Here is a 16,098-nt window from a genome sequence, read left to right as displayed (position 1 = left end):
GTGTTGTGAGTGTTTGGGGAGGATGGAGTTGACAGAGAGCGGGCTGGTGATCATGGATGAAACAAAGGGGGCTGTTATGCACAGGACCATGACAAGGCATACATCTTCCCATGAACAAAGGAAAGAATATAGCTGAAAAACCGACAACTCCCAGCCCCATCACTACCCCTGAAAATGTACAACATGGCTGCAATGATCCGCTAGGTGTTTAGAATTCACCCTGCCGTGCCTGCCTCTCAGTAGGGTAGTAAGCGTGCAGTGGAAATGATGGGGGATTCCTGCCGTCATGATTCAGGTTAGATTGAGAGAAACGTGTTGATTAAACCCAATCATCCCTCCCGCCGAGTTTGGCACAAAAGTATTAGGAGCATCGGAGAGGTAGGGGGAATACATTTTGTCATAGTTTTATTATAAAACTTAGAGAAAAATTATTAAATATTACACTGGTCATGCTCTATATTACAAGCAGCTCCCCTCTCAACCAATAGTGTTCAGTATCTCAGATCCAATGAAACTGTAATAAATTACACACTTTTCCTGTCTTTACAGGTGAAAAGACAATAGAGTATACAACAACTGTACAGGACATAGAAAATAACACGAACAACACATATAGAAATATGAATGATGCAAGGCTGATGAAAAACACACGTAAAATCAAATATTCCCCACTCCCATGTCCTCCTACAGCCCAATGTGACATTTGAAAGTCTATTTGAGAGCATTAGTTCAACACACTTAACTAGAGATAATTCACACAGACAATTCACAGGGACTGGAAACTAATTGAGTGGTTTTATAACACAGAGAGAGTACCATCCCTGGTGGAAACTAGTTCATAACCAATATAACAAACAAACAAAAACATAAAATGACCATGCGAGTATAGCAAGAAAGGGAGAAGGAAAAGTCAACAGTCCATCTTGACCCTTTGTGAGCGTAGGTTGCAGGGATGCTGTTCAGGCCTGGTGAAGGCAGGGGAGGAAGCTGTGGTATTGGAAGGAATGGTAGCCTCCCATGATAATGACAGTGTTAGCCGTGAGTAGGCCAGACCAGAGACAGAGAGAGCCACCGCTCAGGAATGTCCTTCACGATCATATCAGTCTTTCTCTCTCTGTCCCTCTACACTCTCCATTCCAAGCCACTGATGGAGAGCAGGCTGAGGAGGAGGAAAAACAACTCCCTGGTCACAGAGCCTCTGACCAGACCAGACAGCTCTCTCTGTATGGGGCCATCCCTCTCTGGGGAGCAGGGGGAGACTTAGGATCTTTATGATTTACAGCAAACAACATCGTACACTCTAGCCATGGTCTTCCTGTTTCTCTCCCTGCTGGCTGGAAGTAGGTTGCCTTTTCTGTCTGTACAACTGGCTATCCCATTGCCTTCCACATGGCCAATAGTGCAAAAATGGGATTTACCATCACGTAGCTGCGATCTACAGTATTTCATAGCACTGACTGATGCTAAAAATGAAGGTGGGGGTCACGAGAGAGGGAGCGGGGGAGTGGAGGGATGCTGACATTTTCTCAAACAAACCAAACAGAGCTGGTCTGGATGGTGAGAGCAGGGGCAGAGTAAACAGAGTGAAGTATGCAGCAGCCCTCTTTAGAGGCCTTTGTTGGTCTGCTCTGCTCTGCTCCCCCCCCCCCCCCCCCCCCCCCCAAAGTCTGTCTGCTCCCACCACGCCAGGCTCTGTGACTAATTAGCATTCTGAAAAAGTATGTCGAGAGCAAGTGACAACCTCAACCCTGGCTACCCCTTCCTCCCTCCCAACTATGCCGCCAACTCTCGCCTACCACTTCTCTCCACATCTCCCACCTGGCCAGGCCGAGGAAAGAAAGCATCTTCTCTGACACGGCCCCATCCACAGCTCCCTTTACTAGCCTGCAGACATTGATTTTCATGAATGAGTGGTGGAAGTCTGGGGGATCCTCTGTGGCTATACCCAGCGCTAGTTAATGATTTGGCATCATATCTACCCGGTGTGAGAGGACCTAGGTTCAGTGCTGCTGGCCCAATAGACAGAGGATGTTTCCTTATCATTATGATGGATGGGGAAAGAACATACGGTTTCCCGGCGGCTGTCAGAATTGCACCAATATTTTCACAAGAAAGGGAAGGGGGATACCTAGATAGTTGTACAACTGAATGCATACAACTGAAATGTGTCTTCCGCATTTAACCCAACCCCTCTGAATCAGAGTGGTGTGAGAGGCTGCCTTAATCAACGCCCACGTCACCGGCGCCCGGGGAACAGTGGGTTAACTGCCTTGCTCAGGACACTTGGAGCATACATTAAAATATGGGTCAACAAATGTTATTTTCTCATACACAAATATGCATGTATTCACAACATGAAGACGTATGGAACGTACACATGTACTGTAAGTACTGTCTCTTGTTACACAATAAAGCACCAATTATGAACCATGAGAGATAGAGGGACCAGGCCTGATAAGTGCATTTGGGAGTTGTGATCAACTTCAAAATGCCTTTTAAAGTTTTACATGTATAATGTACAGTCTAATTATTGAACCTGCTGAGTTTCTGTGATAGGTAGCCTGCTACATGTAAAGAGCTTGAAACATGGAGCACATGCAGCACACAAAGCCCATGGTATACCTGACAAATGCTAAATTACATGTGTGCCATAATAACTTAAAATGACGTCTGAAACCAGATGCCTTTAAATATCCAAAACATGAGTGAGCTAAAATGCAGATATTATCAGAGCTCTCTTGGTGACTTGGAGTTAGATGTTGACAATATCAGGACATACAATACATATATTTACACAGAGAATGTCCTGCAATGATTAGTTGCACTGTATTTCCAGTTATGAGATGCTGCTTTCGCATGAATGTCTTTGCCCACATTGCCATCTTTAGCACAACGTATCCAGAAAGATGGAGATTATTCTCTTTTATTTTGCTAACCACTGTTAGTCAAGTACTCCAGGAACAGAGACTGCACCTCAGTTCTCTTGTGCATTATGGCCCAAAATGTATTTTCAACCACAGCAACCTTTAGAGTTGTAGCGCATATTACGCAATTTGCAGCTAGAGGCTCATGGGAAAAAGAGTCCTCCGAACTTATAGCTTTTTGCCATTGCAGGACTTGCAGCACTGATGTCCGTAGAACTTGTGATTGCACACACTGTGCTGAGGAACCAGGTGACACCAGCTGAAGAAGTCAACACAAGACTGTTCGTCTGATGGAGAGAAGATCAAGGGGATAGTGTTATTAAACGCGCACCAACAAAAGTGTCAGACAGAACTTTACGATAGTTTCTATGAGTTGTTGAAGTAGTTCACCTTTGAGGGTTGGCCCAGGAGCAGGAATGTGGGCAGGTACGTGAACAGGAGGAGCAGGACGAGGAGCAGGACAGAAGTGTGTGTTGCAGGCCCGGGATGTTATGGGTCTCTGGGGGTTCAGGCATCCAGCTGCAGGACGTCCCTGTCTCAGACACTGGATAGAACGGGACTGTACCCCTCCCCCACAGGATACAGAACACTGAGAGAGAGAGAGAGAGAGAGAGAGAGAGAGAGAGAGAGAGAGAGAGAGAGAGAGAGAGAGAGAGAGAGAGAGAGAGAGAGAGAGAGAGAGAGAGAGGTGGTTGAAGATCGTACATAGAATAGATTACGAATGCATACACCATGTGCATTACCTCCAAGCTATGTCTAGGGAGAAGAGAGAGAGCCTACGTGCATACAGACATCACAGGCCCCCTGATCAAGGGGAAGTCAGATGTCAGACTGTAAGAGGTTGCCTTGGTAGATACTACATACATATACATGAATACCACCCCCTTTGGGCCTGACAACAGAGAGATAGAGAGCGAGAGTCGAGAGTCGAGAGCGAGAGAGGATGTTTCACTAAATCCACATCCATTCAACATAAATCCCCATCATGTCTGGGAGAACAGGCAGGGTGGATGGAGAGTGGATATACATACCTGCTGCCAAGGAGAAGAGTACCAGCCCAAGACCACTGCACTGGCTGTCCTTCCTGGGACGACAGGTCGAGGCTCTGGGCACGGCCCCGTGCTGCAGGTCTGCTGGAGCTCCCCAGAGGGTTTGGGAAGGTTCCTGCACCTTCTCATAGGGAACTCTGTGTAGCCCCCCTGTGAATCCCTCTCCCTACAACGCAGCTCTCTCCTTCTGACACCTGGACCACAGGATGTGGAGCACTGCGGAGAGAATGGCCAGAGGAGGCACCATTAGCAAAAAGAGAACGGAGAGAATAAGACAATGTGAGAACTCTCAGAGAGAACAGCTGGTCCCCCAGTGGAGAGAACAAGGCAAGGTCACCCCGCATCGCCATAGCAACAGTGTTCAACTTATAAAGTGAATGTCTGAAATGTTTGCCTTTGGTATTCAGGCTATTTGCTTTGTTTTGACGAGGGGACACAGCATCAGCACTCTGGATGTGTATGTTTGTCGCAAATGCATTTCTGTCTAGACAATCTTCAATGCATGTTTGGGTTTCTTTGTGCGTCGGTGTGTACAAGGTTATACAAAGTATGTGTGGGTGTGTTTGTACAGCATCTGCGTCTGTCTGTCTCCGTGAGTCCCTACCTCGCTCCAGGGTGTTGTGAACCACTGCAGCCGGTCATTCTTGGGGCAGCGGCGCACAACGCAGGTCTCCTGGGCCTTGGGTTTGTGGTGTGGCTTACACATACTGTCCGGCACCACCACAGCCTTTGCTCCGGGGTCAGTGCTTCTGCAGAACACGCCACGCTTCTTCATCCCACGCCCACACGACTTGGAACACTGAGAGGAGAGCAGAGGAACAGAGGGTCTGGTAAACTCAGCCTGAACTCATACTGGGAGGCATGCTCAGAATGAATTGCGTCTGAACCCTGTGAAGGATGCAGTCAATAAGGGGTGTAGCCAATAAGGGATGTAGCCAATAAGGGATGTAGCCAATAAGGGATGTAGCTAATAAGGGATGTAGTCAGTGCACTAAATCACTCTGGGCTCTCTCTGCAAAGAGACACACTCAACTTGAGATAGCCTGAGAACTCTGAAAGACAGTATAACGTACTGTAACAGTGTATGTTTGAAGTATTGAATAAGCCGTGAAAAGACCTGGAATTCAAGTTATTTTATTTGTACCATATACTATGCACTGCTTAATAAAAGCATATACATCAGATAATGCAGTAAAGAGAAACATCCCTCCAGGTATCTGCGGTATCACTGACAGACAGGCTTTTATAGAAACAGCAGATGGAGATCTCAGTCACTACTGACTAAGATGGAGAACACTGATCACGACTAGGTATCATAGCCTAAATCTGGCCATGTCAGTTTTGCCTAGCCAACTAAATTGAGGGACTCACAATAATGGTGTGCGATTAATGATGATAATATGATTTAAATAGTTCTCTGCAGTCTGTGTCCTGTTCTCAGGCCAGGGTGTACGCAATTAACCATGTGTCCAGCAGAGGGCAGAGAAGTGTTTTCCCCATACATTAAGCCACCACAGACATTTGCTAATTAATTGCAGTGCTAGCTGACACATCTCAAAGTCTTATAGAAGCAATTTAAAAAAGAATTACAAAATGGCCTTTTTCAAACTATAATAGGCAGTATATGGGCATGTCATGCAGTGTGGCCTACCTGCGACCAGGCTCCCGAGCTCCACTCAGGTGGGCAAGCCTGGGTGTGGCAGGGCTGCACCTGGGCTGGGGCGATGACCGGGCACAGGGAGTGAGCCACCACCTCCTCCCGCTGGTACGTCACCTTACGCAAGCACTGGATGTGACGTGTCTGTTGCCCACCCCCACAGGACCGACTGCAGGGCCCCCAGTCCCCTGTCGTCCAGCTGAGGAGAGAAATGGAGAGAGATGTGTCAGCCCAAGTACCAAACTAAAAAAATGCCCCTCGAAAAAGAGTCACTGAATTATGAGAAACAGAATGGCGGTATAGCTCTTAGAGTGACTCATAAACCTGCACATAATCTCACAGTCATAAACACACACGCAGAATAACTGCTGAACTCAGCACAGTCAGCAGGGAACCATTCCAAACAGATGATTTGGCTGTTTACTTTCCCCTCCTAACCTCTGTCATAAGCGTGTCAACCACATGACACAGATCCCTAATCCCGGCAAGGAACCACAGATTTCCTAAATATGTATAATTTATTTGGGGTCTAAATACACCCATCACTCTCTCCCCTGTGCCCACAGGAAGGACAGAGACACACGCACACACACTCACACAAATATACTGCATATGTGCTCTACAAGCATCAGCACCCACCTCTGCACGCAGCACACACATGAGAATCTAAACATAAACAGTACATCACTGGGGCCGATCTCCCAGCCATCCATCTCCATACCAAGCGATGTCCGAGGAATGCCCTAAAAATGGTCAAAGACTCCAGCCACCCAAGTCATAGGCTGTTCTCTCTGCTACTGCACGGAAAGCTGTACCGATACACCAAGTCTGGAACCAACAGGACCCTGAACAGCTTCTATCCCCAAGCCATAAGACTGCTAAATAGCTAGCCAAATAGCTACCCAGAGTATCTGCATTGACCATTTTTGCACAAACTTTTTTTTATTCATCACATACGCTACTACTACTGTTTACTATCTGTCACTTTATTCCTAGTACATATCTACCTCAATTACCTCGCAACCCTACACATCGACTCGGTACTGGTACCCCGTGTCCACTATCGGTCAAAAATTTTACAACACCTACTTATTCAAGGCTTTTTCTTAATTTTTTACTATTTTCTACACTGTAGAATAATAGTGAAGATATCAAAACTATGAAATAACACATATGGAATCATGTAGTAAATAGAAAACTTTTGACCGGTGGTGTACAGTTGAAGTCGGAAGTTTACATACACTTAGGTTGGAGTTATTAAAACTCGTTTTTCAACCAATCCACAAATTTCTTGTTAACAAACTATAGTTTTGGCAAGTCGGTTAGGACATCTACTTTGTGCATGACACAAGTCATTTTTACAACAATTGTTTACAGACAGATTATTTCACTTATAATTAATTCACTGGATCACAATTCCAGTGGATCAGAAGTTTACATACACTAAGTTGACTGTGCCTTTAAACAGCTTGGAAAATTCCAGAAAATTATGTAATGGCTTTAGAAGCTTCTGATGGGCTAATTGATATCATTTGAGTCAATTGGAGGTGTACCTGTGGATTTATTTCAAGGCCTACCTTCAAACTCAGTGGCTCTTGCTTGACATCATGGGAAAATCAAAAGAAATCAGCCAAGACCTCAGAAAAAAAATCGTAGACCTCCACAAGTCTGGTTCATCCTTGGGAGCAATTTCCAAACGCCTGAAGGTACCACGTTCATCTATACAAACAATAGTTCGCCAGTATAAACACCAAGGGACCACATAGCCGTCATACCACTCAGGAAGGAGACGCGTTCTGTCTCCTAGAAATGAACGTACTTTGGTGCGAAAAGTGCAAATCAATCCCAGAACAACAGCAAAGGACATTGTGAAGATGCTGGAGGAAACAGGTACAAAAGTATCTATATTCACAGTAAAACGAGTCCTATATCGTCATAACTTGAAAGGTCATTCAGCAAGGAAGAAGCCACTGCTCCAAAACCGCCATAAAAAAAGCCAGACTACGGTTTGCAACTGCACATTGGGACAAAGATTGTACTTTCTGGAGAAATGTCCTCTGGTCTGATGAAACAAAAATAGAACTGATTGGCCATAATGAGGCTTGCAAGCCGAAGAACACCATCCCAACCGTGAAGCATGGTGTGGCAGCATCATGTTGTGGGGGTGCTTTGCTGCAGAAGGGACTGGTGCACTTCACAAAATAGATGGCGTCATGAGAAAGAAAAGTATGTGGATATATTGAAGCAACATCTCAAGACATCAGTCAGGAAGCTAAGATTGGTCGCAAATGGGTCTTCCAAATAGACAATGACCCCAAGCATACTTCCTAAGTTGTGGCAAAATGGCTTAAGGACAACAAAGTCAAGGTACTGGAGTGGCCATCACAAAGCCCTGACCTCAATCCTATAGAACATTTGTGTGCAGAACTGAAAAAGCGTGTGCGAGCAAGGAGGCCGACAAACCTGACTCAGTTACACCAGCTCGGTCAGGAGGAATGGGCCAAAATTCACCCAACTTATTGTGGGAAGCTTGTGGAAGGCTGCCCGAAATGTTTGACACTAAGTTAAACAATTTAAAGGCAATGCTACCAAATACTAATTCAGTGTATGTAGACTTCTGACCTACTGGGAATGTGATGAAAGAAATAAGAGCTGAAATAAATCATTGTCTCTACTATTATTCTGACATTTCACATTCTTAAAATAAAGTGGTGATCCTAACTGACCTAAGACAGGGAATTCTTACTAGGATTACATGTCAGGAATTGTGAAAAAACTGAGTTTAAATGTATTTGGCTAAGGTGTATGTAAACTTCTAACTTCAACTGTATATAGCCAAGTTGTTACTAATTGTGTAACTATTATTACTTTTATTATTACATGTTTTACTTTTCTATTATTTCTCTATTTTCTCTCTCTGCTCCCGAGTGGGACAATGGTCTAAGGCACTGCATCTCAGTGCTAGAGGCATCACTACAGACCCTTGTTCAATCAAGGGCTGTATCAGAACCGGGCGTCCCATAGGGCGGCGCACAATTGGCCCAGCGTCGTCCGGGTTAGGGGAGGGTTTGGCCGGTGTAGGCCGTCATTGTAAATAAGAATTTGTTTTAACTGTCTATCTCCTCATTTGAATTCCATGCTGTCACAGTCACTAGCCCATTCAAGCTTAACATCCTTATCATTTATCGCCCTCCAGGTTCCCTTGGAGAGTTCATCAATGAGCTTGACGCCTTGATAAGTTCCTTTCCTGAGGATGGCTCACCCCTCACAGTTCTGGGTGACTTTTACCTCCCTACGTCTACCTTTGACTCATTTCTCTCTGCCTCCTTCATTCCACTCCTCTCCTCTTTTGAAATCACCCTCTCACCGTCCCCCCCTACTCACAAGGCAGGCAATACGCTTGACCTCATCTTTACTAGATGCTGTTCTTCTACTAATCTCACTGCAACTCCCCTCCAAGTTTTCGACCACTACCTTGTATCCTTTTCCCTCTCGCTCTCCTCCAACAGTACTCACTCTGCCCCTACTCAGATGGTATTGCGCCGTCGCAACCTTCGCTCTCTCTCTCCTGCTACTCTCTCCTCTTCCATCCTATCATCTCTTCCCTCTGCTCAATCCTTCTCCAACCAATCTCCTGATTCTGCTTCCTCAATCCTCCTCTCCTCCCTTTCTGCATCCTTTGACTCTCTATGTCCCCTATCCTCCCGGCCGGCTCGGAACTCCCCTCCTGCTCCGTGGCTTGACGACTCATTGCGAGCTCACAGAATAGGGCTCCGGGCAGCCGAGCAGAAATGGAGGAAAACTAGCCTCCCTGCGGACCTGGCATCTTTTCACTCCCTCCTCTCTACATTTTCTTCCTCTGTTTCTGCTGTTAAAGCCACTTTCTACCACTCTAAATTCCAAGCATCTGCCTCTAACCCTAGGAAGCTCTTTGCCACCTTCTCCTCCCTCCTGAATCCTCCTCCCCCTCCCCCCCCTCCTCCCTCTCTGCGGATGACTTCGTCAACCATTTTGAAAAGAAGGTTGACGACATTCGATCCTCGTTTGTTAAGTCAAACGACACCGCTGGTCCTGCTCACGTTGCCCTACCCTATGCTTTGACCTCTTTCTCCCCTCTCTCTCCAGATGAAATCTTGCGACTTGTGACGGCCGGCCGCCCAACAACCTGCCCGCTTGACCCTATCCCCTCCTCTCTTCTCCAGACCATTTCCGGAGACCTTCTCCCCTTCCTCACCTCGCTCATCAACTCATCCTTGACCGCTGGCTACGTCCCTTCCGTCTTCAAGAGAGCGAGAGTTGCACCCCTTCTCAAAAAACCTACACTCGATCCCTCCGATGTCAACAACTACAGACCAGTATCCCTTCTTTCTTTTCTCTCCAAAACTCTTGAGCGTGCCGTCCTTGGCCAGCTCTCTTGCTATCTCTCTCAGAATGACCTTCTTGATCCAAATCAATCAGGTTTCAAGACTGGCCATTCAACTGAGACCGCTCTTCTCTGTGTCACGGAGGCTCTCCGCACTGCTAAAGCTAACTCTCTCTCCTCTGCTCTTATCCTTCTAGACCTATCTGCTGCCTTTGATACTGTGAACCATCAGATCCTCCTCTCCGGCGCGGCTCACTCTTGGATTGCGTCCTACCTGACAGGTCGCTCCTACCAGGTGGCGTGGCAAGAATCCGTCTCCGCACCACGTGCTCTCACCACTGGTGTCCCCAGGGCTCAGTTCTAGGCCCTCTCCTATTCTCGCTATACACCAAGTCACTTGGCTCTGTCATATCCTCACATGGTCTCTCCTATCATTGCTACGCAGACGACACACAATTAATCTTCTCCTTTCCCCCTTCTGATAACCAGGTGGCAAATCGCATCTCTGCATGTCTGGCAGACATATCAGTGTGGATGACGGATCACCACCTCAAGCTGAACCTCGGCAAGACGGAGCTGCTCTTCCTCCCGGGGAAGGACTGCCCGTTCCATGATCTCGCCATCACGGTTGACAACTCCATTGTGTCTTCCTCCCAGAGTGCTAAGAGCCTTGGCGTGACCCTGGACAACACCCTGTCATTCTCAGCTAACATCAAGGCGGTGACCCGATCCTGTAGGTTCATGCTCTACAACATTCGCAGAGTACGACCCTGCCTTACACAGGAAGCGGCACAGGTCCTAATCCAGGCACTTGTCATCTCCTGTCTGGATTACTGCAACTCGCTGCTGGCGGGGCTCCCTGCCTGTGCCATTAAACCCTTACAACTCATCCAGAAAGCCGCAGCCCGTCTGGTGTTCAACCTTCCCAAGTTCTCGCACGTCACCCCGCTCCTCCGCACACTCCACTGGCTTCCAGTTGAAGCTCGCATCTGCTACAAGACCATGGTGCTTGCCTACGGAGCTGTGAGGGGAACGGCACCTCCGTACCTTCAGGCTCTGATCAGTCCCTACACCCAAAGAAGGGCACTGCGTTCATCCACCTCTGGCCTGCTCGCCTCCCTACCTCTGCGGAAGCACAGTTCCCGCTCAGCCCAGTCAAAACTGTTCGCTGCTCTGGCACCCCAATGGTGGAACAAGCTCCCTCACGACGCCAGGACAGCAGAGTCAATCACCACCTTCCGGAGACACCTGAAACCCCACCTCTTTAAGGAATACCTGGGATAGGATAAAGTAATCCTTCTACACCCCCCCCCCCCAAAAAAGATATAGATGTACTATTGTAAAGTGGTTGTTCCACTGGATATCATAAGGTGAATGCACCAATTTGTAAGTCGCTCTGGATAAGAGCGTCTGCTAAATTACGTAAATGTAAATGACTTGCCTAGTTAAATAAAGGTTAAATAAAACAAATGTAAAAAATGTTGGGAAGGGCCGTAAGTAAGCATTTCATTGTAAGTCCACTTTTTTTTTTTTACAAATATGTGATTAATAAAATGTGGTTTGATTTGTGTACAACATACTAAAACAGTGCAAGGTTTCCACCATACAGTATAAGGCTAACCCCATAGCTCCCCTTAGAGCTCCCCTTAGCCCAACTCTCCTCTCCCCTGGCCTGGTCTGGTCTGGTCTGGCTGTAGGGAGGGACAGGATTCTACACTCAGCGTCTCCACTAGTTGTGGCCTTCTGGTATCTGTGGATCATTCTCAGCCTCCGATGAAAGCAGCCAGCCTCTAAAATAGACTATGTCTTGGCATTTTGGGCGCAGGGAGATTAGCACAAATGACTGCTCCAACTACCACATGACCAGGGGCATGGAGGACGGACAGCTGACTCAGTCGAGTTCTGAGGCTCCGGTGCCGACCAGCCACTCCTACTGCCCTTCTGTCAGACCTTTCATTTCCCTTCAAACCCATCTCTGATAAATGAGGGAGAAGGCTGAACTGCAATTTTGAGGGGAGAAACACGGCCCGTCTAGCAAAGCACCGGTTCAGATTTCTCTTCTCTCTTTTTTCACTGCCATATAAATAAGAATATGTCATTGGAATGAGGTTGAACTACTGTGCTTCACTGCAAACCAATGTTGGCTTAGCTGTAATTTGTATTTCTGGAATCTTTCAATAACTCCCATATTTCCAGCCATACAATTTAACTTGAAAAATGTTGGGAATATTGAGAAATACTGGATGGCTTTACATTCATGCAGTGGTTACATTTTACTGTCATGGTACGGGCTGCATTTCACTGGCAAACGTTGACTTTCCATCTGATGCACAACCTGTTACTATACTAACAATCTATTCAAGTGTAAAGTAGCAGTTGCACAGCAACCAACAGCACTTCAGGTTAGAACTTCAAGCACCACTCTAAAACAGCAGCCTCTCTGAGCACCTCCTCCTACTCCCTGCTCTGGGCCTACCTGCTGATGTCTCTCTGTTTCTCCCGTAGTTTGGTACACGTGCCACAACTACCCAGGAAGAGCCAGACAAGTAACTCTACAGCTGCAGCCTGCCTACAGGAATCTTCTTCAGAGCACTAAATAAACTATAAACTAAATAAATAATCATATCAAATAAATAAAGAAGGGAAGCAAAAGTAACATTGGGAGACAGACAGAAGAAAGGAGAGAGCGAGAGAGTAGAAACGGATGCACCAGGGGAACTGCAAAACTCTTTAAGGCATTAACCTTTATCTTTCCGGTGACATCCTGGGCTGGCAGATAAAGTTGGCTCCTAGCGGGCCTCGGGGTGTTTGATCTCGCCCATTCCCCACACTACACAGTGACTGCTTGCAAGCAAGTGGCCCTTGCAGGCAAGCCTGCATTGTCTGGTTGAGGCTGGGGCTCTAGACCGGTGCTGGGGCTGGAGTTGGCGCAATAGGGCTGGGACTGAGTGCTGGATTCCTGGCTGGCTAGACTGATCTGGCCCTGTGGGGATCCAGACTCTCTCTCTATAATAAAACATGGACAGACCTGTCAGCACTGCAGATAGTCGATGGAAAGAGGGCCTCTTTTACGCTCCTCCTTTTCTGTTTTTGATAGCATGCCCATACAGTTTGGAAGTATTTGTAAAAGGTATCCCATAAATCCTGACACTTAATCAGCGGGAAACAGGGTCCACTGATTCAGGAGTCTGGTACTGATGAACAGGACTCTGCTCTTGGATTTATGTTGATGATATCATTCACCTGGACGGCACACTTCCTCTCCAGCTCACACGGGGGGAGGTCATTAGTGGTCTGGTCCATTTAAACCTTTCCCCTAGATAACAGATATAGTTTGACCCAGATTACAGGGAAGAAACCCCCCTCTCAAATGGTGGGAGCCTCACAGAAAAACAGTGGCAGAATGTTTAAGTTGTAACTGATAGCGCCCTGGCTGGTTATTAACCCTCTCAGAGACAGGCGGGCAGCACAGTCTCTGGTCTTAGCCTTCTATACAGTGAGCCGCCTGTGGAAATCTGACGTCGTAGAATTGTGACCGCAGCACATACCACAGAAGAAGAGAAGATGATCTCTGTGGTATGTGCTCCTGTCACATTTCTACGACGATAGTCCCCTGAACACAGAAGAAAGTGAGTGGTTTAAGTGGTCTAGCACCAGGCCTACAAACATGTCTCGAGAAATAATGATGTAGAATAGAATGATGTACCAACGCACTCCCCAAGATGCAACAGTACTGCGCTGACACAACAACACACACACCAAAGGCACTCACTGACTCCCACCAGGCTTAGAGTCATTTCAATTACCCACTGTTATTGAACGATTTGTCAAGATTTTGACAGGGAAAGCTGCACTGGTTATTATTGTTTCTTTAAGGAAACAGTCGTATGGTCCTGATTTCCCCCTCACCCACCATCACTCACATACGCTGTACTGTAACGTGAGTGCAGGGGTGGGACATCAGACAACACAGGCAGACAACAACAAGGAGAGGATGACAGGCGGGTGGCGAGAGAGAGAGACGTTTGTCATCTCTTTGTCAGCGTGTCAGGCTCAAAGAGTCTCTCTACGGACGGGTTCATGGCTGTTCCTTTGAAGATGGAGCATCGTAAATCGAGTCAGTCCCATAGGAACTGAATGGATTGTCACTGGAGCAGAGCTCAAAGTGAAATCCATTCAATATCCCAACTTTTATTTGCAAAGTTGAGAATTGCATCCAGTGTCTGAAGAAAATGGTTGGTGTCTGAAATAAATTCCCCGAATGATGAGATCAACCAAAATGTCTGAAAGGATTCCTGATGCCCAGTAAGTTTTTGGAAATTACTTTTACTGGTCTGTTGTGGTTGTAGAACATTGTTGACTATCCCAATTTAGCAGACAGTTGTTACTAATGGGCTAATAATTTAATCTGTGATCTCTGTCTGACTTTTTCTAGCATCTTCATTCTTTCTCTCCGGTGGTGAAGACCACTCACTGAGGAGAAACGAGAGGCTGCGGAGGTCTTCTTCAGAGCTGTCTCTGGGCTGAGCCTTATCAGTGCGAGCAGTACTCAGACGGTCAGGCAGAGTGAAACTGAGCATGAGTGGGGCTGGGGCAGCTCTCTCCTGTGGCCTGGTCCAGAAGCTGTGGCTTTGAGCGGGGGCCAGCGCTGGGAATACCAGGCCGGCCTGCCCCTGTCTGGAGGGTATGTTAATCCTGTTTGGTTTGGGAGCCGGAGCCTTGGGTAGGGAACGTACGGGGCTCTCCAGCAGGACGCAACAGGGAGAGAAGGCTGAGTGGTCCCTGCCCGCAGCAAAGAGACCACACCAGTATCCCAGACCAAGCCACAGCAGCTCGCCAATGGAACTACAGCACAGACAGTAGGCTGAGGTTATGGTACGTGTCTGTCAGAATGAGAGAGAGGCAGAAAGAAAGCGAGAGAGAGACAGAGAGACAGAGAGAGACCGAGAAAGAGAGGGTTAATTACTAGGATGGGCAGGGCTGCGTGTTGCACAGGTGAGAGCTGAGCACTGGTCTGGTCTGAGGGTTGCACTGTGTCGAGTTGACTTGGGTCCGCTGATCTTGCAAACAGATGGCTTTTGTCAAGATCCGACCTGAAAGAGAGAAAAAGAGAGAGAGAAGGAGAGCGAGGCAGACAGACATCATTCTTATCAGTTTGCCTTGTCTTTTACAACCACTGAAAAGGTCACACACAAAGCCCACACTCTTCTCCTGTCTGAGCAACACGGGAGGGCTTGACAACTAAAGTAAAGTATGAACGAAATAGTGACTGGGTGCAGATAGCAATCTCTGCTCTAAGCTTGTCTAGAGCTCTCTGTCTGCTCTGTCTGCTTTCACCCTCCCTACTGGGATAGAGTGAATAGAGCAAGGGAGCCACTGATCCAGGCTCACATATAAAAACACACACACATTCGCTGACATACATTGATGAGTGAATAGGATAAAGTACTCAGGGAGGTCTGTAAAGGACCAAGGGAGACCGTGCAACCTTTTCACTGTCGCTTACAAAGATGCTTTTGATGAGCCAGAATGCACTTCCTGCTAACCCAATGCACCACACACACACAAACACACACACACACACACTCATGGAATTCTCTCATCCTGGGCTCACCTCCAGCACACGGGGCAGAGCAGTCAGAGCGAACTACTCCCCATGTGTAGTTGGGTTTCCTCTCACTGCGGGGCAAGGTGTACTCCCACACCACACCCGGGTTCTTACCCTGTAGCAGGATCTGAGGGAGAGAGGGAGAATATGACAGTGAGGTATTGGATACGTATTAGCACATCCAAAGGGGGGGTTAGCAGTCATTCCCCTCCCCGCCAAAATAGACAAGGCTAAGCATATCCTGAAGTGGTTCTAAGCAATGGACCATAGAGAATGACAATGAAAAGCTAAGACAAGTGAAGTGGCAGGAAACTGGTGACTTGGTGACAATGCCGTTGTGGAGGTGTGTGTGTGTGTGTGTGTGTGTGTGTGTGTGTGTGTGTGTGTGTGTGTGTGTGTGTGTGTGTGTGTGTGTGTGTGTGTGTGTGTGTGTGTGTGTGTGTGTGTGTGTGTGTGTGTGTGTGTGTGTGTGTGTGTGTGTGTGTGTGTGTCTGTGT

General features: G+C 47.2%; 1 protein-coding gene across 1 annotated transcript in view; it reads right to left on the bottom strand.

Annotated features, from left to right (window-relative positions):
• Positions 1-388: 388 nt before the first annotated feature.
• LOC106587290 (A disintegrin and metalloproteinase with thrombospondin motifs 18) overlaps positions 389-16,098 on the bottom strand; it is a 49,141-nt gene continuing 33,431 nt past the window's right edge. The window contains exons 17-23 of the mRNA XM_014175539.3: positions 15,608-15,728; positions 14,960-15,086; positions 5,625-5,829; positions 4,578-4,772; positions 3,956-4,189; positions 3,315-3,513; positions 389-3,211 (exon numbers count right to left, since the gene is read on the bottom strand). Of these exons, the coding sequence (XP_014031014.2) occupies positions 3,093-3,211; positions 3,315-3,513; positions 3,956-4,189; positions 4,578-4,772; positions 5,625-5,829; positions 14,960-15,086; positions 15,608-15,728 (1,200 nt within the window). The 3' untranslated portion in view covers positions 389-3,092. The remainder of the gene's footprint in view (positions 3,212-3,314; positions 3,514-3,955; positions 4,190-4,577; positions 4,773-5,624; positions 5,830-14,959; positions 15,087-15,607; positions 15,729-16,098) is intronic.

Source organism: Salmo salar, chromosome 26 (genome assembly GCF_965601325.2).
Source record: "Salmo salar chromosome 26, fSalSal1, whole genome shotgun sequence".
Lineage (NCBI taxonomy): Eukaryota > Metazoa > Chordata > Actinopteri > Salmoniformes > Salmonidae > Salmo > Salmo salar.
The sequence above is the reverse complement of the archived record's forward strand: the minus strand, read 5'-3'. Positions and strand labels throughout refer to the sequence as shown.